Below are 20,718 nucleotides of genomic sequence, written 5' to 3' on the forward strand. Positions count from 1 at the left end.
TGCCCCCACTCCTGTAGTGGAGGCGTCGACTTCCAAAACGAATGGGAGGTCGGGATCTGGATGGACTAGGAGTGGGGCGCTAGTGAAGGCTTTCTTGAGGGAGGCGAAAGCTTCTAAGGCTGCGGGAGTCCAGGACAGAGACTTGGGTTTCCGTCGGAGTAAGTTGGTGAGGGGGCTGGTGATCTTGCGATAGCTTAGAATGAAGCGACGGTAAAAGTTGGCAAATCCAAGGAATCGTTGGAGCTCCTTAATTGTGGTGGGTTCTGGCCAGGAGGTTATAGCTTCCACCTTCCCCTCGTCCATCTGGATACCGGTACGATCAATGTTATACCCCAGGAACTGCACCGTGGGTTGGTGGAAGTGCACTTTGAGGAATAGGTGGTGCTCTCTCATGCATTGGAGGACCTCCGCAATGTGCTGGCGATGTTCGGCCTGGCTCCGGGAGTAGATGAGGATGTCATCTATGTAGACAATGCATAAAATCCTGGAATACGGAGGGGGCGTTAGCAAGTCCATAGGGCATGACCAGATACTTGTAGTGGCCAGTAGGGGTCACAAAGGCAGTCTTCCATTCATGCCCCTTACGTATCTGGATGAGGTTGTAGGCCCTGCGGAGGTCCAACTTGGTGAAAACAGTTGCACCTTGGAGAGATTCCAGGGCGTTAGTTGACGAGGGGAAGAGGATATCGGAATTTGATGGTGATATTGTTTAATGCTCGGTAATCTATACAGGGCCTCAAGCCCCCGTCCTTCTTGGCCACAAAGAAGAAACTTGATGCAGCAGGGGAGTTAGATGGACGGATGTAACCTTGACCCAGCGCCTCCTTGATGTAGTCCTCCATGGCCTTCTGTTCAGGAAGCGACAGTGAATAGATTTTTCCCCGAGGCACTGGCTCACCCGGAATGAGATCTATGGCGCAGTCCCATGGCCGATGTGGTGGTAAGCGGGAGGCTTGTTTAGGGCAAAACACGTCGTGGAAGGGGGCATAGCAGGCTGAGAAGATGATTAGCTACACCTGATTGCGTTTACAAGTCATTTTTAGGAAGAGGATGATCCTTTTTCCATCTCGGTGATTCTGATTTTTTATTTTAGTTATTTATTTTTTCTGACATGCTGGTGTTATAACTTTCACTTGTATGTTATAAGTTGCACTTAGTAAATACAGCTGGATAAAACAAAAACCGTGTCCATCTTCATTTCTGTAACGGAAGAGGTCTGACGCAACAGGTTAGTATATATCAAACAGGTTTATTGGGTCACAGAGAGTACTGGGGTAGGGTTCAGAGGATGTGATGGTGAGGGAATAGTTCGAAGGATATGATGAGCGGGGTGATCCGGGTCTTTGGCTGTACAGGAGCTGGAATGCAGGCAGGAGGAGCACACACCTCAGCGATCCGGGAACTAGGAGGAACAGGAGACACTTGGAGACGAGGAGACACTAGGAGGAACACAGGAGGTAAGTAATGCAGGAAGTATTCAAATGAAAGTAGTAGCAAAGTCATTGAGTCCTCTACGTGTATACGAGACCAGATAGTGAGGGTGTCTGAGGTGTGTGCTTTTATGCAGGCTGGTAATGAGGTGCTTGATTGGTGACAGGTGCAGGTGCTCAGAACTCAGGTGAGAGGGATCGTTGTGATTGGGTGGTGGTGGAGCCTGGCCAATCTGTTACAGTTATGTTAGCATCATGGATATATTATAAATTTTTATTGATATTTTCCATTTTAATTTTAGTTCAAATTAGTTTAGTTTAAAGTTTTAGTAATTATTAATAATTTATTAATGTTTATTTTTTTTAGTTTTAGTTATTTTACTTCAAGTTAAACTAAAAGAAAATGATAAATTATGTCTTGGCAAAGCTTTTTTTTTTAAATAAAAGTTTCATTAGTTTTATTATAAGTTTTAAGTTAACATTTTCATTTCAGTTAACATTTATATCATCTGTTAAATGTTTTTAGTTTTAGTTTTAGTTTTGGTTAACAATTATAATGCTGCTTCTGTCAAATATCTTCTCCTTGTCTTATGAATTTTAAGATATAATCTATCAGACCACTAAAGAAAAGCAGCAACTCTCATGAAAAAATTAGATATTGACTGTTTGAAATTGTATACTACTAGTACTGTTTCCAGATAAATCCAGATAATAATATACCAAATATGTAAATAATATACAAAATAAAGATCAGCAAAAATCTCCTGTAGAACAATACTGTCAGTTATTCTCATTTCCATTCAGTATGCATTATGCAACCATACTCATTTCTTATGCTGCAAACTGTAGTGAGATGACCTCATTATATTGCATGCATAATTCAATAAGTGGTGTCCAGTTATAATCTGGAATATTGCATTTCTATTCCAGTTTTGTGTATAAATGCTTTAATTTTACAGGCAGTTTGATTAACTAGTGAGCCTAGAGAGATAGTAATATTATAGGTGCATTACACTGGAAAAGGAAGGCTGAGCACACTGCATTGTGGGATACAGTTTCTCAAGCAGAGTGCTCTGATTGTATGCTGCACATTTTGACAAAATTAGCAGCTCATCTAGGAATTCTATGCATACTGAGAATTCACATACTGCAGGATACTATACACTGCAAAAACAGTACTTGTAGTATGCAATTTCAAACAGTCAATACTTTACCGACATTCTGTGCAGAAATCTGACATCTAGAGGCTAAATGTGGTATTGCAAGTTCAAGCTAAGTTTGAACCATGTTTCAGATCTTTTTACTTCCCCAGACAGAGCATGTTAAAACAGAAAGCAAACTAAACGAATGCCAGTGAAGCCACTTATTGTACTTAAACATTAATTTCCAGAGGATTTAGTGCTAGTTTTTAGTAAAGGCCTTTAAGTTCTTGAAACAGTAACATGCCATTTGTTAGTTTTCTTTCAAATAAATGCACAGAAACACTAAAACTAAAACTGCATGCTGCTTCCACTAGTTTGAAATGCAAATATATTTATATTGCTTTAATATGTTGCATAATCACATATTAATATGATTAGGGAACATACACAATGCTAGTTACCACATTCTTTTCTCATTTTACTGTGAAATCTCATCAAATGTTTTATATGATCATGAGTCCAAACTGTTCAGTCAAAACATTTGGCTGCCCATTGAATTTACTTCAATTTCTTAGATATTAATGAACAGGGGTCTGATTGTAAACTATTCAGCTCATATGATTGCTTTGTCAATGCTTTACACGGGTAAATATGTTAACTTATGTAGCAAACAACGATCGTTTTTGAACGTAAAGTGCGTGAGATGTTTTAGTTTAATTACAACTGTCACAATAGAATTTACTTGCTAGATGATAAATATTTGTAGCATTAAATAACCAGTGTTATGTTGCCCTGCTTAATAATGGCAACAACCCAATACATTCATTAAACATGAACAAATGGTTCTTAGAATAGGCTTTTTCATAGCATTATTTTAGGTACGCAGAAATTAATTGTCCCAACCAGATGGAGAAGAATGATTCAGAGGTGTGACAATAAGGGCCTAAAAATGTTTGGTGAGTAAATACAACACTTTTTAGTATGCATGTCTGACAACACATTAATTTGAAGGGAATAAGAATCTTAGAAGTATCTAAGAGTCTATCATGTATGATTTGTGGGTTACTTGATACACTGGACCAGATGCTTTGGAACTCTAGTTGTTCTAACATGCCTTAATAAGTTAAGACAGACTTAAGCTAAGGCTCATGTCTGGAGTTTGGATCTATGAGCTCCTTTGACTGTTTTCATATACAATGCACAGTCATCTAGTCAGACAGCACCTATTAGATTTTTTTTGTCCTTAGCTATACTTTCGTGCATCGTTTAGTCATATCATACGCACGTCAGAGCAAACAAACAAGCTCACTGCTGTGCGATTTGAGTGGAGTTAGTCGTGAGGAGTAAAGTTTCTCATTTAATATTCCTGCAGCCAACTGAGCTCCATGCTGCTGAGTGAACGCCGCTCCCTCAGGCATCAATAATACAAGAGGAAGTTATTGTTCCTCTGCAGGCGACAGCAACACAGAATCAGAAGGCTTGTATGGAGGCTGTGCTAGGCCTTTCACTCAATCCACTCGGGTTTCAGCTGCTGTAGACAGGCTTTAGACAAGAGCGAGATGATTTTGAACATCAGTGAAGGGCCTGATTGTTTGCTGACGGTGGCTTAGGGACACTTTTGTTTTATGACAGCTGTAGGCGACCTGCTGGCTGCCACATAAGTAAAACAATACCCGCCAGGACAAGGGTACCGTTTTAGGTCAGTGTTGGCACAGGTGAAAATTACCTCATGAGATATCAGATTGAAGAATAAAATAGGGCTCATCGTGATTACATTCTGATTAAGTGCTTTATGTAAGCTTTTGAGGGGGAAACATGTTGACTTTTTTGTTTGATTGAAATAAATATAAAAATTAGATGAAAAACTTGTTGCTTTGACAACTAAATGAATTAAAATAAGTTTAAGCTGAAGAACTAACATTACCTAAACTGATATAAAAAGTAGAAATTTAAAACAAATACCTAATAAAAATGACAAAAGCACATAACAAATGTACAAAAACCTGAACTAAAATTCAAATAAAAACGAAAATAAAATAACACTGGTCGGTTGTTGAATAAAAATATTATATGAATAAAAATTATTAAATAAAACACTTAAACGAAATTAGAAAGGTTGCTTTGGCAACTATATGAATTAGAAGTTTTAATTTCTAAAATTGAAATTAATTAAAAAGCTAAGTATAAATATAAAAAACTAATAAAAAAGTCAAAAGCAGCTAACAAAATAATTAAAAGTAAAAATACAATGAAAACTAAGAATAAAAAAAAAACTAATAAATACTGTAATGGTATATAAAAAATACTAAAATAACACTGGTGGTAAGTGTTATTATAAAGCTGAAATATTTGATCAAAAAATTAAAATAACTGAAAATGAGTGCCATGGCAATTAATTGAAGTTAAATAAGTTGTACTAAAATGACTAAAACGGAAATAATAATAAATTAAAGCTAAATAGAAATACAAAATAACAAATAGAAATGACAAAAGCACATAATGAGTATGATTTAAGCTAAAATGAAAATGAATAAAATAAAAATGAAAGATTCAAAATATTAATAAATACTATGATATTATACATTTTCATATACAGTAGTATGCAAATAATTATAAAAAACACTATAAGTAATTGTCATTATCACCATAAAGATTGGGTTATATAAATTTTGGATTGTTTATTATGCAGCGTTATGTACAAGTGCATTATCTATTGTGTATCAACTGCGCCCTTTTTTATCCTCAGTCGAAAGTAATGACCTACCTTTGTAACTCCTTTAATCTTAATTACTATGAAATTGCCTTGTGATACAAGAGTATACCCTCTTAAAGTTCCTTGGCCTTTCTCTTTTCTCATATTACATCCCTGAGCCTTTCACTCCAGCACACAGTCAGCTGGCACATGACGGGACGATGTCGCTGAAACATGAAGCTGTGGCTTTTGAGGATCCAATTGAATCTGAAAGACTGGGAGGGGGAGCGGATCAAAAAGTGACAAATTCTGAGAGAGGAGGATGTAGAGAGTAGGACGGAGAAATAATTTGCTCACACTTACGCACAATCCTATTTTCACAGATACTGACAGGATTAAATGGATACAACTGCTTGTAAGTACTAAAAAAAAATCATTTAATTTCTATTAGTATATTACAAATGTCTGGATGCATATATGTAAATTTTGCAAAAAATAAACATTTTTACAGTCTAATCTGTAGCAATCGTTTTTTTATGAATGCATGAAATATCTAAATTTAGTTGTAGCAATTAAATGTATTTTTTTAAAGAAAAACCTGTGAATTTTTGTATGTAATGTATTTTCATAACCCCTATTGTTTAGCTTAGAAAGTGGCAAACTTTTCTTTGTGAAAGTTTAGCCAAGTGGCATTGGATAGTCATTAAGATTTCATGTGCACTCCACAGTGTGACACTTTACTCCCTGAATGTCTCTGTCAGCTCCTAAAGGAACACAAATGCACTCTAACAAAGACAACAAAATGACTTTGTCCATTCTACTTTGAGGCAAATGATTAGGATGGGCAAGTTGGGAATTGTAGTGATTTTGCTCATACTGGAACAAGTATCTGCCATTGCTGGAGGTAAGACCATACTGGCTGTTCCTGTCCTTTGTTTGTACAATGACTCAATTTGTTTCACACTCTAACTTCTATTAGTGTTTTTCTCATGTTAGCCAGCAAAAAAGAGGACCAGAAGGAGGCGATTTTGAAAGAGCTTGTTGAGATCTGGAGGAACGGTGGAAGATGGAACCCACACAGAGCACAACCACCAGCAGAAAGACAGAAAGATCAACAAATTCATTCCATAGTGAGGAGCATTATGGGAGGCCTCAAGTCTCTAGGTGTCCTGCCAAGGAAAAGCAAGAGTCTCCCATCTTTAAACAAAGCCTTTGATAGAAACAAGCTCTCAGGATTCCTGTATAACATCTCCATGTACCTGCAAGAGATGAACGCAGAGTTAGATGATCGGCAGCAACCTTTTGGTGATGACCAGTTTTGGGAGAACCTGCTCTACTCTCTTCTTCAGACGGGAAGGGAAACGTCGCTCGGTTTATGGGATGGGAAGAGTCCTCCGCGACCCACTTTCAGGCTTCAGGATTTGTTTCTGTCACTCAGGGGCAGCCCACATTGGGATGGACTTCTGGGTTTGGTGCAAAGCATTTTGACCCTCACTGAACGCCAGCCCCAAAAACCCATCTTGACTTTCATTTCTCAGAACTGGAAGACTATCAGCGCTTTGCTCGAAACTGTTCTTCAAACTCTGGTCAGTGGGACGTACGGCCAGGCCGTCGCAGGTCTCCAAGGTTTCATCTGTGTCCTGAAAGGACGAAATGATTGTGCCTTCAACCTGAGCTGGCTTGAGCAGCTCATTAGCTTTATGGAAACCAGGAACTGGAAACCCATGGTCAATCTACACCCCGTGAGTGTAGAAAGCAATCAAAGGGATGCCACACTCTCTACAGGACGTTTCAAACCATTCTTCGTGCCACCTGAGGTGCTTCGTGAGGAGCAGCTCTTGTTGAACCAGCCTGGCACTGATTCAGAGAGCCTTGCTTCTATGCAGTCTCTGCTTCTTCAGGCTTTGTCGAGGTCAAGCGCAGGAGAAAGGGCAGTACAGTTCGTGGAGCGTAATCCTGCCCTCCTGCAGGGCTTGGATAACCTCAGACATGGATTTCTGCACAATGTCAGCCGCAGTGTGTATGGTAATCTGAGAAGAAAAGTGTCACATATGACCAAGGCACTTCTGGATGATGTAAGCAGTATGGTGGGCGAACCACAGTACAGTCACCATGGAAGATGTTCTGTAGGCAAGTAGAGTACTGCTACTTTAAACAGACTCTAACCTCGATAACGCATATAATACTTTACCTGTAACATTCATTTCAATTGGAACATCAGGAAAACAGATGTACTGAATTGCAATTCAAAGAAGTTCACCTCAAGTAATGCATTCTGTTAAATAAAAAATCTATCTATCTATCTATCTATCTATCTATCTATCTATCTATCTATCTATCTATCTATGTGTTGTTCTACTGTTCTATCTGTCTGTCATTATGTTGTTCCATCCGTCCGTCCGTCCGTCCATCCCTCCATCCATCGAAACTTCAGAGACTTTGCTTATCTAGTTCAAAAGTACAGCCATCTTTTAATTTCCTTTTAATTCTACTTCATTCCCATTTGAATTGCTGTTCTGCATCATATTTTCTACTTAATTTCAAATGAAAAAATTACATGTGATTTTAAAAGGCATCTTCAGTTCAATTCTGAATGGCGCATAACCCTGACTGAAATCACAATGGCATTGCTGGTCATTAACCAGATCTTTGTTAATCTAAATCCTATAGCCTGGATAATCTCCTGTTTCTTTTATGTCGGTAACCGTATACCACTGGTATTATGTGCACAGCTATGATGTTACATCAAAGCCAATTGTATAATACTGTGGCCGGCTCTCCATTTTCCTCAATTAATCAACAGTGCTTTGCTATCCTCTGTGATTTGTATATAACTATTCACCCAGAACTTTTCCATTCACTTTTGTTTCTTTGTAAAGGTGACCTCAGGCAGTTAATATTGTGGTAAGTGTCATGAGAATTAGCGAGACTTTGAATTATTAAACTATAAGTGCATAGTAAAGATTATAGTATATGAACAGTTTTGTTGTCCTCTTTGTACAGGGGAATTAGACATAACTTGACATGGAACGCTCAAGCGATGGGTTTCAGGTCAGATGGTTTACCCAGCAGGCCGTCTTTGATGACCTGCCCCTATCCAGAGGAGGAAACAAGGACTTTGAAACCTCAGCACTCATCCAGAAGACCTAAACTTCACCAGTCCCAGTCAAAAGTCCACGAGCAGAGTGATTCAGACCCCTCACCGTCAGCAGAGATTCTGGAAGCTGCCTGTAATGCCTCTATCCCTGGTCTCACTGGTGTCTCGAATTTTACTGTCTTCCTCTACTGTAATCTTTTCGATGGAGAGAATGGCTCACAGGACCCAGAAGTCAACCATTTTGGGGTAGACCTGCATGTGTCTTGCTCCAATGCTGCTTGGTACCTCTCAGCAGCAGAGGAAGATTTTCTTTGGGTTCATGTTTGCAGTGAATTCTTCGCTCACGAGTTTAACAAAACAGTGTGTGCCAACTCTACATTCTGGCTGAAGCATGCACATCAGGTATACAGTTACTTTTAGTTTTAGTTTAGTGTCTATGAATAAAGGGTTAGTTCAACCAAAATTATATATTTATATATATTTAAATTAAAATTGTATTCACTCACCAAACCCAAGACTTTGGTTAATCTTCAAAACACAAATTAAGATATTTTTAAATGAAGGTTAAATAGGTTTCTCCTTTGAAAGTCCAGGTAACCAAAACTTAAAAGATACAAAAATGTCTTTAAGGTATTTTAAAATGCATCCATAAAAAAATTGTGTAATTCAAGATGAAAATATTTAATTTAGGCATTTATTTATACATAGACACACATACATAGAGCACATTATGTATGGTAAACATGGAAGCTCAAATATATGTGCAACAATGCATGCAAACCAATTTTTTCAGAATCAGAAAAAAATCGGAATTTGTTTCTAATGCATGATGCACGCACAACCTTCCATATTTACCATATGTGATGCGCTCTATATATGTGTTTATATGTGAATTAAAGCTAAATTAAATCTGGTAATTATATAAAATGATTGTATCTCTTCACAAGATTAACCGCTCATGGCGCTCAATCATTTGGATTTATTAATGAACTCCTTTATGAACTTTTTGGAACTTCTAAGTTTTAGTTACCTGGACTTTCAAACCTCTTAGGTTTCATAAAAAATATCCTAATTTCTGTTTCAAAGATTAACCAAAGACTTGTGGTTTGGATTGAGGAGGGTGAGTAAACGATGACCGAATTTTAATTTTTGAGTGAACTATTGCTTTAAAGTTTTCTGTATTAGCAATCACCTTGCTGCAAAATTTTTCTCAGGCAGAAGCTACAAAGGATTACCAGTACCTCATCCAGTCAAGTATTGATGACCTCTGTCTTCAACTCTCCAACAATGTTTCTGGGGGATCTCCTCCAGAAGCCACCGAGGATTGCTTAGCACTGCTAAGCAGCAAAACTCTAAACGCCCAGGATTTTAGAAGGTGTTTTCTGCCCAATAACACAGCCCTTATTGCATCTTTGTGTGGAAATGAGTCATCTCAGATACTCCAAGATGGGAGCTGGGCGGCGGAGTACTGCTCCAAAGTAATCCCTAATCACTCTCATGGGGTCCCCAAAGAGAACTGTGATTACTTGAACTGGAAGGAAGAACTTTTTATGAACACTACCGCCCTTGAGATTTGCAGCAGTCAAGCAGGTTTGAAGAACTATATTTGCAAAAATGCCACACTGTACCTCACACTGGTTCAAAAGCAACCTTCACTCTTAGACTACTGTTTGAACTCTGAAGAGAAGCAGGGCGCCAAGTGCGTCCTCCAGAAGCTGTTTGACATGCTACCAGCGCCGTATGACTTCGACACCTCTCAACTTTGTGTGAACCCCTTGCCCATTCTACAAGACACCATTTATAAGATCACTCTATGTGATGGAGCAGTGGATGAACGCACAGGTTGGTTAGCAACGGTGAGCTACGTGCTTCGAGTGTTGGACTTTGTGGTGGGGCTCTCAGCGGGTATGGAGGACGGAGAACGAGAGGTGCGTCAGAGCCTGGGTCAGGCCATTCTTCTGTCCAGCCTCCAGGACAATGCTTCCTTCTGGGCTACTCTACGGCCCGATGCATCAATAAGTGTCCTTCACACTGTTGGCGTCTTCCTGAAGAGAGAGCAAAACTCAACTTTAAAAGAGGATCTTTTAAGCTGTTTCAGTGTATGTCATGCATTTAAAAGTTGCATCGTTTTTCATGCTAGTATTTTATTGTTATGTTACCATGCATTCAATTCGATGCATTCAGTTTCAAAGACTTTTCTCCCCAGCAGCCTGTCCTGTGGGATCTCATTCAGAGAGAGGGCAACTCCTCTGCTTTAAGATTTTTAATGCAGGTATAACTTATTCTCACTGATGGCAAATCATCTAGTCAGTTAAACCCAGGGGTTTTCAAACTTTTTGATGTCAAGGAGCCCTAAATATCCCTTTGCAGGGGATACTATTTTTAAAATACTCTCTTAAAAATAAAGGTTCTTTATTGGCATTCCTGGTTCTATAAAGAACCTTTAACTTCAATGGAACCTTTCCATTGCACAAAACGTTATTTATAGTGGATTAAGGTTCTTAAGATTATTAAAATGTTCTTCACACTGAGAAAATATTGTTCTTTTAAGAAGTGTTCACTGAAAGACTCTTTATGGAAGCCAAAATTGTTGTTCTATGGCATATGCTGTGAAAATTATCTTTTGGAATCTTTATTTTTAAAAGTGTAAAAAGCGTGATATTATAAAGATGACATGATTGTAAAATTATCATTGTGCTAAAATCATAAGAAACTATTGAAATATGATATGGAAGCTATTTATATTTTTTTTAGTTATTACAATTATTATTATTATCATTATTATTATATAATTTTTTTAGCCATAATGTTACTTTAGCACCATCTTGCATCTTGTTTGCACACAAAACGTTATTTATAGTGGATTAAGGTTCTTAAGATTATTAAAATGTTCTTCACACTGAGAAAATATTGTTCTTTTAAGAAGTGTTCACTGAAAGACTCTTTATGGAAGCCAAAATTGTTGTTCTATGGCATATGCTGTGAAAATTCTCTTTTGGAATCTTTATTTTTAAAAGTGTATAAAGCGTGATATTATAAAGATGACATGATTGTAAAATTATCATTGTGCTAAAATCATAAGAAACTATTGAAATATGATATGGAAGCTATTTATATTTTTTTTAGTTATTACAATTATTATTATTATCATTATTATTATATAATTTTTTTAGCCATAATGTTACTTTAGCACCATCTTGCATCTTGTTTGAAAACCCTTGAGTTAAACCCAGAATCCCAACATATAAAATATAGATCGTATCACTTTCCATACTGTAGTTTCTTGAAGTTAGAAGGCAAAAAGTTGATGAGTTAAGCCTGTTCACTCAGAGGCATTCCTCCCAAAACTGCACTATTTTGTCAGTACACGTTTGTCAATGTCTAATTCTGACATTTATACACTCCAAGGAATACCTACAGATGCCTAGAGAGAGTATTCGCAGTGTAGTTTTGTCAGCGGAAAAAGATGCTGTGAAAAGATTCCTTTCCCATGTTCATCAGAGTTGGGATCAACTTCAAGTGGAAACTATACAGGTAAAAACAATGCTTGTATATCGAATATACAATGCTGACTGATACCCATGAATGAAAAACAGTTTAATGTCATCCAATAATCAATACAGTACTGATATATACTACATCCCTACTTAGAAGCACATATGCATGTTTAACTGGTGTCATTCACAGGTCTCTCCAAAGGAACAAGAGGCCATGGAAACCATGACAGCTGCTTTCATTCACAAGTTTCCACATGTCACACCAGAGCTTTTCATCGACCTCTCCCAGTTTATACCATACATGTCTGTCGCAGACATTATGACCTTCCCTGCCTCTCTCATGGTCAATGAAAGTGTGTAAGTGGATCATATCGAAACTATATTTTATGATTTAGCCCAGTGTCCTCCCAATTCAATTATTATGTTCACTCGCTTCAGACTAATGGCCATTAGGGATCACAGCTCTGAGATGAAGTCTCCACAAAAACAAGCCTTCGTAAAACGCCTGTTGCAGTCCAGTGTAGCTGGAGATGTGCCTTCATGGCCTCCTTACTTCCTCAGCTCCATTCTGCCTCTACTTCCATATCTCCCAGTCAGTCACTTTCAGCAGCTCACATCTCAACAAGTGAGTATGTCTCCATCAGGGGATCCTGCTTTTAAATTTTTTCCCATATCGTAAAGTAACTTCTGATTGTTTGACCTACAGCTCACACCCTTAATGGAGATGCTGGGGAACAGCAGTCTGGATGCCACAAGGGGGTGCCATGTACTTCGTACTGTATTTGGCAGGGGGAAGAACCTGACAAGTAACAACATAATGAGGTACAAATTCAAATCATTTGACATTTTTAAATTTACAAACAATACAATAAAAGACACCATGCTTCTCACAACAGGTTAGGAGTTCTCATATGTTACCTGAACTCAGATGACTTACAACAGCTATTGTCTTCATCAAATCTCTCACCAGTCCTGTGGCAGCAGCTGGCACAATGTGTATCAGAGGGACACGTCAGTGGAAGTGGCAGAGTGAGCCTTGATTTTCTGGATATTGTGCATCGTGTAATAATGTTTCAAGTGTTATTCATGAAGAGTTCTTTTATCTGCAGCTGTCGCATTGGCTTGGGACGGCCCTTAAATCCTTAAATGCCAGTATCTTATCAGCTTCGGCAATGGCCTCGTTACAGGGAATGCTGCCACAAATGGGTGCTTCATTTTTGGAGCCACTGTCCTCAAATGAGTTGTTGCATCTGGTAACTCTGCCAGGTGTGCCAACTTTCCCACCTGCACAGGTATGCACAGTGGAATAAAAGCTTGAATGGTTGAAAGAATGATTGATTAATTGACTCCAAAAGGTTTTTTTTTTCATAGTCATGCCAATAAAGCACCGTTTTTGGTTCCCCAAAGAACCTTTCATGAAAAAGTTCATGTGAAGAACTTTTTAACAATTTGAAGAACCTTTTTTGTACTATGAACACTCTTAAAAATAAAGGTTCTTTATTGGCATCTGTGGTCCCCTGAAGAATCATCCATGGATCTTTTTCATTGGACAAAGATGTTCTTCATGTTTTTTTTAGGAACTGTTTACTTGCAGTTTCTTTGGGGAACCAAAAATGGTTCTTCTATGGTATCGCTGCGAAAAAAACCTTTTGGAACCTTTATTTTTAAGAGTGAAGAACCGTTTGTGGAATGGAAGAGTTCTATGGATGTTAAAGGTTCTTCATGGAACCACAGATGCCAATAAAGTACCTTTATTTTTAGGAGTGTGAAGAGATAGATTTTGATAGATCCTCTTCCTGTCAATCCAATTAAACTTTCTGTGGGGTGTGAAGAATTCAACTCAAATTCCAAACTATGAACTGGACAGAAGCCAAATTCTTAATTCTGAATTTTCTACTTTTCTATTTCTTTTAATGCAGGCATTCCAGATACTGACCAAAATAGCAGAAGAAACAAATGTAAGCTGTATATCAGTCCAATTACGATGCTTACCTTTAGTGAGTCTTGTGTTCACAGTCTCAATCCTGTTTAGTTCAGTGCCAACACGCTCTGCAGATTGAAGCCATTGTTTCCGGGTCTGGGGCCTTCTTTCTTGAGAAAGCTGGTTGATCCTGAGTCTGCGCCTGATTGTCTGTGTTGGAGTTTAATGCTGGCTGACCTGCAACCTGCTCATCGAGCGATGGTCCATTTTGCACTCCAACAGGTTTGAACTTCTAGTGTTTGAGCTCTGTACAAAACAGTCACCATTTCCCGATTTTCCATTTGTGTTTATGCATTAGATTTGGTTTGGTCTGTTGGTGTATGATAACACATGCTGACTGTTTGAAGGCTGTGGAACGTACGTCTGTAAATATAACACAGCAGTTGCAGTGTCTTCTACCATTCGTCTCCTTGAAGAAATTAATGTCAGATCTGGATGGAGAGACAGTCCTTCATCACATGTCTCTGTATAAGCATATGCCATGGTCTCACCAACAGGTACAACCCTAATTTCATACCTTTGGTTTTTGAAAACTTGCTTTTTCTTATAGCATTGCATATCATGCACAAAACATACAAGTCTTCAGCTAACACTGTCCAAGAACATCAGGCCTTTTTAATATTACATGTATATTTTCACTCAGAAATTGACATTTTAAAGCAACAATAGAAGCACTGAATATTCAGCTCTAGCACTCTGTACATTACATTCAGTGCCCTGTACTGCTCTTGCCAGACAAAGCTAATCTCAAATTCTCTGGTGGATTATTTGTCATGCTTCAAAGGAGCCTTTCAGTAAAATAATAATCTGAGTCCCTCAACTGCCATCAAGCAAATTGATCTTAATGTGGTACAATAGCCTCCACGAGGGAATATGAATTAATAATCACCCACATTAAAGAGATCTTGTCTCAGCCAAAAGTGTATCAGATACAACCTTGAGGGCGATCCAGTTTCTCAGACTCACTTGTTGTATTTGACACAACAGGCTCAAATGCTGTTCAAAATGATTCAGCGGACCGTAAACATCACAAGAGTGTCCTTACTGTAAGTGATATCTAGCATTACTATACTTTATGATTGTTGACTGGTCAGCTAGCCTCATCAGCTACAGTATATTTTGCTTTGGAAATTCATGCTGGTCTTAGTTAGTTGCATCATAGTCTGGGTCTCTAGCACAAATATGCATTGTTTTAATATTTGTATTGTCTTAAAATTTAATAACATTCATACGAAAATGTTTCGTTCTCACTGAAGAGATTTTGGTCGTATTGCTGGTGGCATGAGCTGTGAATGGCTGAAGCTTTGGGTAAATGACTCAAGCTTCTCCGAATTGTTGCAGTTCATCACTAAGTTGCCAGGAGGACTTAGACCTGGTTTGGTAAGAATATGAGAAATCTTTTCAATATACACCTTACCATTAAAAGCCTTTGCTGTCCAAATGCAAAATGCAGAGATTATAACATTTTGATTAAAAGGATAGTTCACCCAAAACGGAAAATTCTGTCATTGATTACTCACCCTCATGTCGTTCCAAACACGTAAGACCTTCCTTCACCTTCGCAACACAAATTAAGATATTTTTGATGAAATCTGAGAGCTTTCTGACCCTCCATAGTCAGAATGAATGGTGGCGGAGACTGACACGGAAGGGAAGAAATTGTTGAATAAAGTCGTTATTTTTGTTTTCTTTGCGGACAAAAAGTATTCTCATAGCTTCATAAAATTAAGGTTGAACCACTGATGTCACATGGACTATTTTAACGCTGTCCTTACTACGTTTCTGGACCTTGAGCATGGCAGTACCCTTGCTGTCTATGCAGGGTCAGAAAGCTCTCGGATTTCATCACAAATATCTTCATTTGTGTTCCGAAGATGAATGAAGGTGTTACGGGTTTGGAACGACATGAGGGTGAGTAATTAATGACAGAATTGTCATTTTTGGGTGAACTATCCCTTTAAGTAAGATGATTTAACATAGCTCATGGCACTTTTAATCCCATTCCCCACCAATAATGTATTTCATTAATAAAAGTATATGACATAACTGAGTGTGTCTGTGGGAAATGAACAACAATGATGTTATGTTTCAACAGAGGAAATGCATTGTGGTGGAGCTACGGAAACGGCCTGATATTGATCTAAATGACTTGGACCCCTCATTTGCTGCAGGATTACCGTAAAATCAGTGGTTGACTACACAGATTCTCATTTGTTGTTCTTTTACTTTCATGGTCCTACCGTTGCATTTTGTCTCTCAGGCTGACCATGATGGAGCACCTGTCTAACTCCTCACTCATAAGTGTACTGGACCATGTTCGACAACACTTCATTGACTTTCTCCAGCTACCACAGCACAAGCAAACGGCCCTAGCAGAGAAAGCTATCGATGCACTCGTAAGCACAAAATCATTGCAGATTTTCAACATTTCATGATTGTAGTCAATGCAGTGGAACATTTCAGAAAAGTTTCACAGTGACCCAGACGACTGATTCCCTCATCCTTTCGTTGGTATTGGCACCAAATTATTTCAATTTTTATTATTTTTTTCAGAGCGGAAAACCCTACATGAAATCTAATTTTACTGTTGCAGAATGCACAAATAAATTTCTAAAAATGTGGATTATATAAATATGGCTTGGATCAGGTTTTTAAAAAAACTGAAAATCATATACAGTGCCGTTCAAAAGTTTGGGTTTGGTATGTTTTTGAAAAGTCTCTTATGCTTATCAAGGCTACATTTATTTGATAAAAAAATGCAGTAACAGCAATATTGTGTCATATTATTACAATGTAGCATAACTGTTTTATATTTTATATATTTACATTTTTCCTGGGGTGGCAAAACTAAATTTTCAGCAGTCATTCCTGCAGTCTTCAGTATCACATGAACCTATCTTTGCTGAATAAAAGCATTCATTTCTTAAAAAACAAAACAAAACAAAAAACTTCTGAATTGTAGTGTATGCCAAATCCATTACAAGTCAAATATGCCAAATAATCAGATTGTGCAGACTTAATATACATTAAGATAATAAATACACATTGTATTCAAAATTCCTTCTTTTCCATCCTTTTGTCTCCATTGACAGGGCATCTCTGAAAATGGGCTCACCGGGGCCTCCATGGACATGCTCGGTCCTTTTCTGCCTTTCCTGGACAGGGATTTGTTAGCTCACATGGACCGAGAGGCTCTGAAACTGCGACTGGAGGAGCTGAAACAATATTGCCTGCCCTCTGACACCTTCAGACAAATAGCAGCTTTGCTCACAGAGAAAAGCATGCTGGGGTGAGACAAAGTCATTCCAGTTTCATATAGTTGACAACCTCTTTGTACTGACTGCAGCTGCAAAATGCAGCAAGCAAAATACAAATTGCATCTGTACTGGGAATTTGACAGTCCCTATTGTTTGCTACAGAGATCCGAAAACATGGACGGTTGGGGATGTTGAGCATGTGGGTAGACTGCTGTTCACCCTTTCACCTCAGCAGATAAGATCCCTACCACTGGTAAGTGAAACACGGGCCTTTCCATTCAACTAAAGCTCAATATTGTGCAGGATATCATCACGTCAAACCTCTACATTTTTCCTTCAAGGGTGATTTAGGTAAAGACACAATTGAGCAGGTTTTGATGAGCCAGTGGCTTTGGAAAAACAGCGAATTGGGAAAGGCTTGTTCAGACCGGAAAGGATTACGAGAAAAGATGAACGGTCTCACCCACAGGATCGTTAAAGGTCGATGGTGGATGAGAAGGGGTGAGTTGTGTGCTGTATTCATTTACAGAATCCATTAGATATTATTTGACTTCTTCAGAAAGGTAAATCGTATATTGTTGCTTACTAGGGACCATTCCAAGCTGTGCAGACATTAAAGGGACGTTTCCATCGGCCTGGAGGTCCTATCAGCTGAATCGAATGAAGAAGAGGGAGCTGAAGATGTGTGTTGAGTTCATCGGTCAAGATGACACACTTGACGGCGAGCAACGTGAAGCACTTTGGATGGAACTCCGACCGGTTAAGCCGCTTATGCTTGTCCAAATGCTTTTGTTTGTTGATTATCAAATGCTTTATCTCATACAACAACCATTATTTTAGGTGTATAAGCCAGTGAGGCAGCTTAAACCAGAACAGGTGTTGGAACTGGGTTGTATAGTGACCGAGATGGGCGAAAGAGACCAACAGGCTGTCAACTTGTCCAATCTGGCTGTGGTGGCACATCTGGGGGACCTCAATGGGTGGAACACAAAGAAAGTACGTTTTCAGTTGTTCGGATTAGCCTGAAGTCCTAAACAGGAAAGATACATCTAGTTTTTTTCTAACAGATGAGAGCAGTTGTCCTTGGTATAATGAAGCGACTTAAACAAAAGCCTGAAGAACTTGGTGTGGTGGAGCTTGTTTCCTTTGGACATCTGCTTTGTGGCTTCAGTTCCTCTGAAATTTCCCGTCTAGACCCCTTCAACCTGAGGTTGGGGGGAAATCAGTTCACGCAATTCAAATACAAAACGATTCCCCACAAAACCTTTGAAAGCATTGTGTTTGTGTCCATTAGTGTGGCCGCTTTGTTTCTGGGGGAGATGGTACTGCCGTGTTCAGAGCAGCAGACCGAGGCGTTGACGTCACGCCTATCCAATCCTCTGGGCTTTGGTCCAGTCAGCAGTTGGGGCTCTGAGGTCTTCACTGAGATTGGAACTTTGGCAGGTACCGATTTCAATCTTGATTTCAAAATGCCAAATTGGGCAGGCTTATAAAAAGAATAAGACAAACTGATTTTGTGTCTTCAGCTGGGCTGGAGGATATGGTGTTGTCTGCACTAATAAAGGAGCAAGTGGATGGACTTACTCCAGCAGCAATAACCCTAATACCTCCAAGAAAATTTGCTGTGAGTGATGGATATCTGTTTTCATTCATTCTTTTCACTTTGTATCCTTCTGCTAATCGTCTAAAGGTGCGGTCACATGTACCGCTGCTCGACGAAATCCAGTCATTCCATTAAGAATTGGTGCAATTGAGTGTTTTGTGTCGGGCAAAAAAATTCACCACGCAGATTATGCTTATATTCATGTTGGTCATGTATTTTGCAATTGGATGCACTGACCAACAGCTGCTTGATTTTAAAGCAACTTCTGTTTAAGAAGTGCTTCATACATCTCTACGCTACTGACAAAATGTATTGTCCATCATTGTCAGTAGTGTAGCATTTTTGAAGCACAGATCACACAGAAGTCACTTCAAACCAGTCAGATTTCTGTTGGGAAATGTGCCTAATCTGTGTGACAAGTATGAATGTGCTGCAAAATCTGCACGGGGAAATCATACACCTCCATGCAGAATTTTCAATCGCATGCATTCCCCAAAAATTCACAAAAAAACCTGTAAACGTGAACACAAAAAAGGTCCATTATCAATTGTGTTGCATTGTATGATGCATATCTCTCAGACAAGTGGTTGTCAAACAGAACAGCTTTCTATTGGTCAACGCACCAAATCTGTGTGATTGAACCACCTGCAAAATCTGCACAGGGAAATCTGTCGCCTTCAAGTGAAATTCTCAATCTTTCCTATTAAAATGGCTGTATTTTGCCCATGAAATTGGCAGAAGAACAGTAAACATGACTAAACCTTTAGACAGTTTATATGTTAAAACTGTCTCAGAAAACTTTCATCTTTCAATTCTTCCCCTATACAGCACCCCTGCTAGAGCCATATACATTCAGGCAAACGTTTTGGTCATGGTTCCACATTAGGATGCCATACATCTGGTTAAAAAAAAACACTTTTAAAAACATGCATTTTTGTTATTTATGAATGCAGTAACACTCCTTATGTAAATATGTCCTACGAAAAGCATCCAAGCAGGACCATGTGAACCTTAAACCAGCATTTAATGTGCAGGTCATCCACAGTTTAGGTCAATTACCTGATTGGTGGGTTGTTTAAGCAATACAAAAAAACATGTCGTTTTGAATATGATTTGTGTGTATAGTAAAAAGAATTAGTAGTGGCCTTGAATGTGCTATTTGTGTTTCTGTAAATGGCTTACCTTAAACTGAGAGCTTCCAACCAAAAATCTACACAAGGAAGACCCCAAATTGTTGCCAACATTGGTTCATCATGTTTCTCATTATTTCAGGTGGTATTCAGTGCCACGCAGCTGTCTTGGCTGAGCTCTGAACAAGCGTGTGCCGTGACAGAGGAGCAGTGGGCAGAATTAGACAGCGAACAAAGACAAGCACTTGGCATGGCTCAGTATGAAGGTGAACTCATGCTTGAGCACAGAGGTAAGCTAGTTCAAACAATGTCGTTATTTGGACTCTTAACTAAATATGCTGTGGTATCTTAAAATAATTGCATATAATAATTGTTGATCTGTTATTAATGTGTCATTTTACTTCAAAATATATTTGTCTCTGCAGGCAGGAACCAGGCTCCATCGTTATGGTTTGCCAGCAGCTTCAGAAAATATTTATTACTTTATGTCTGTACATTGTGGATACTATTATAAAGATTATAACCTAAGGCTTTTTATTTGTTCCTCTTTATTGAATTCTTACATTTATAATTAAATGCTAACTCAAACACAAAACTAACATTTTACATATTTACAAATAAACACTTTAAACATTATTTAAAGTCAACATGGGTGCAGTCAGAATGCCAACAGCTGATAAAACAGTACAGTAATCCACACCACTCCAGTCCATCAGTTAACATCTTGGGAAGTGAAAAGCGATTAAGATGTTTTTAACTTCAAACCATTGCTTCCGACTAAAATATGAGTCTTCTATCCATAATATTGCTTTCTCCAATATTATCAGAAGATAAATATACACAGATTAAGCAACGTTTACGAGCGAGACAGTCCAAAACAGTTCTAAAC

At 38.5% G+C, this 20,718-nt stretch overlaps 1 protein-coding gene across 3 annotated transcripts; it reads left to right on the forward strand.

Moving 5' to 3' along the window:
* The first annotated feature begins 1,950 nt into the window (after positions 1 to 1,950).
* LOC107594729 (stereocilin) lies at positions 1,951 to 20,347 on the forward strand. 3 transcript variants are annotated; one of them, XM_016284892.1, is made up of 31 exons: positions 1,951 to 3,528; positions 5,648 to 5,679; positions 5,993 to 6,168; positions 6,261 to 7,394; positions 8,144 to 8,168; positions 8,268 to 8,763; positions 9,576 to 10,460; positions 10,571 to 10,633; positions 11,770 to 11,895; positions 12,049 to 12,215; positions 12,297 to 12,483; positions 12,565 to 12,680; positions 12,755 to 12,887; positions 12,968 to 13,150; positions 13,778 to 13,816; positions 13,891 to 14,061; positions 14,187 to 14,336; positions 14,827 to 14,885; positions 15,096 to 15,219; positions 15,935 to 16,017; positions 16,100 to 16,235; positions 16,932 to 17,128; positions 17,259 to 17,349; positions 17,438 to 17,597; positions 17,686 to 17,855; positions 17,937 to 18,092; positions 18,164 to 18,306; positions 18,391 to 18,539; positions 18,623 to 18,720; positions 19,972 to 20,119; positions 20,255 to 20,347. In XM_016284892.1, the coding sequence occupies exons 3-31, from the start codon at positions 6,096 to 6,098 to the stop codon at positions 20,341 to 20,343; spliced, it is 5,751 nt and encodes a 1,916-aa protein (XP_016140378.1). In that variant the 5' UTR covers positions 1,951 to 3,528; positions 5,648 to 5,679; positions 5,993 to 6,095; the 3' UTR covers positions 20,344 to 20,347. The 3 variants fall into 3 exon arrangements, with proteins under 3 accessions (XP_016140378.1, XP_016140379.1, XP_016140377.1); XM_016284893.1 differs by having other exon boundaries at positions 6,026 to 6,168; XM_016284891.1 differs by lacking the exon at positions 1,951 to 3,528 and having other exon boundaries at positions 5,146 to 5,679.
* The last annotated feature ends 371 nt before the right edge of the window (positions 20,348 to 20,718 follow it).

Source organism: Sinocyclocheilus grahami, unplaced genomic scaffold, assembly GCF_001515645.1.
Source record: "Sinocyclocheilus grahami isolate Dianchi unplaced genomic scaffold, SAMN03320097.WGS_v1.1 scaffold190.1, whole genome shotgun sequence".
In the NCBI taxonomy this organism is placed as follows: Eukaryota; Metazoa; Chordata; class Actinopteri; order Cypriniformes; family Cyprinidae; genus Sinocyclocheilus; species Sinocyclocheilus grahami.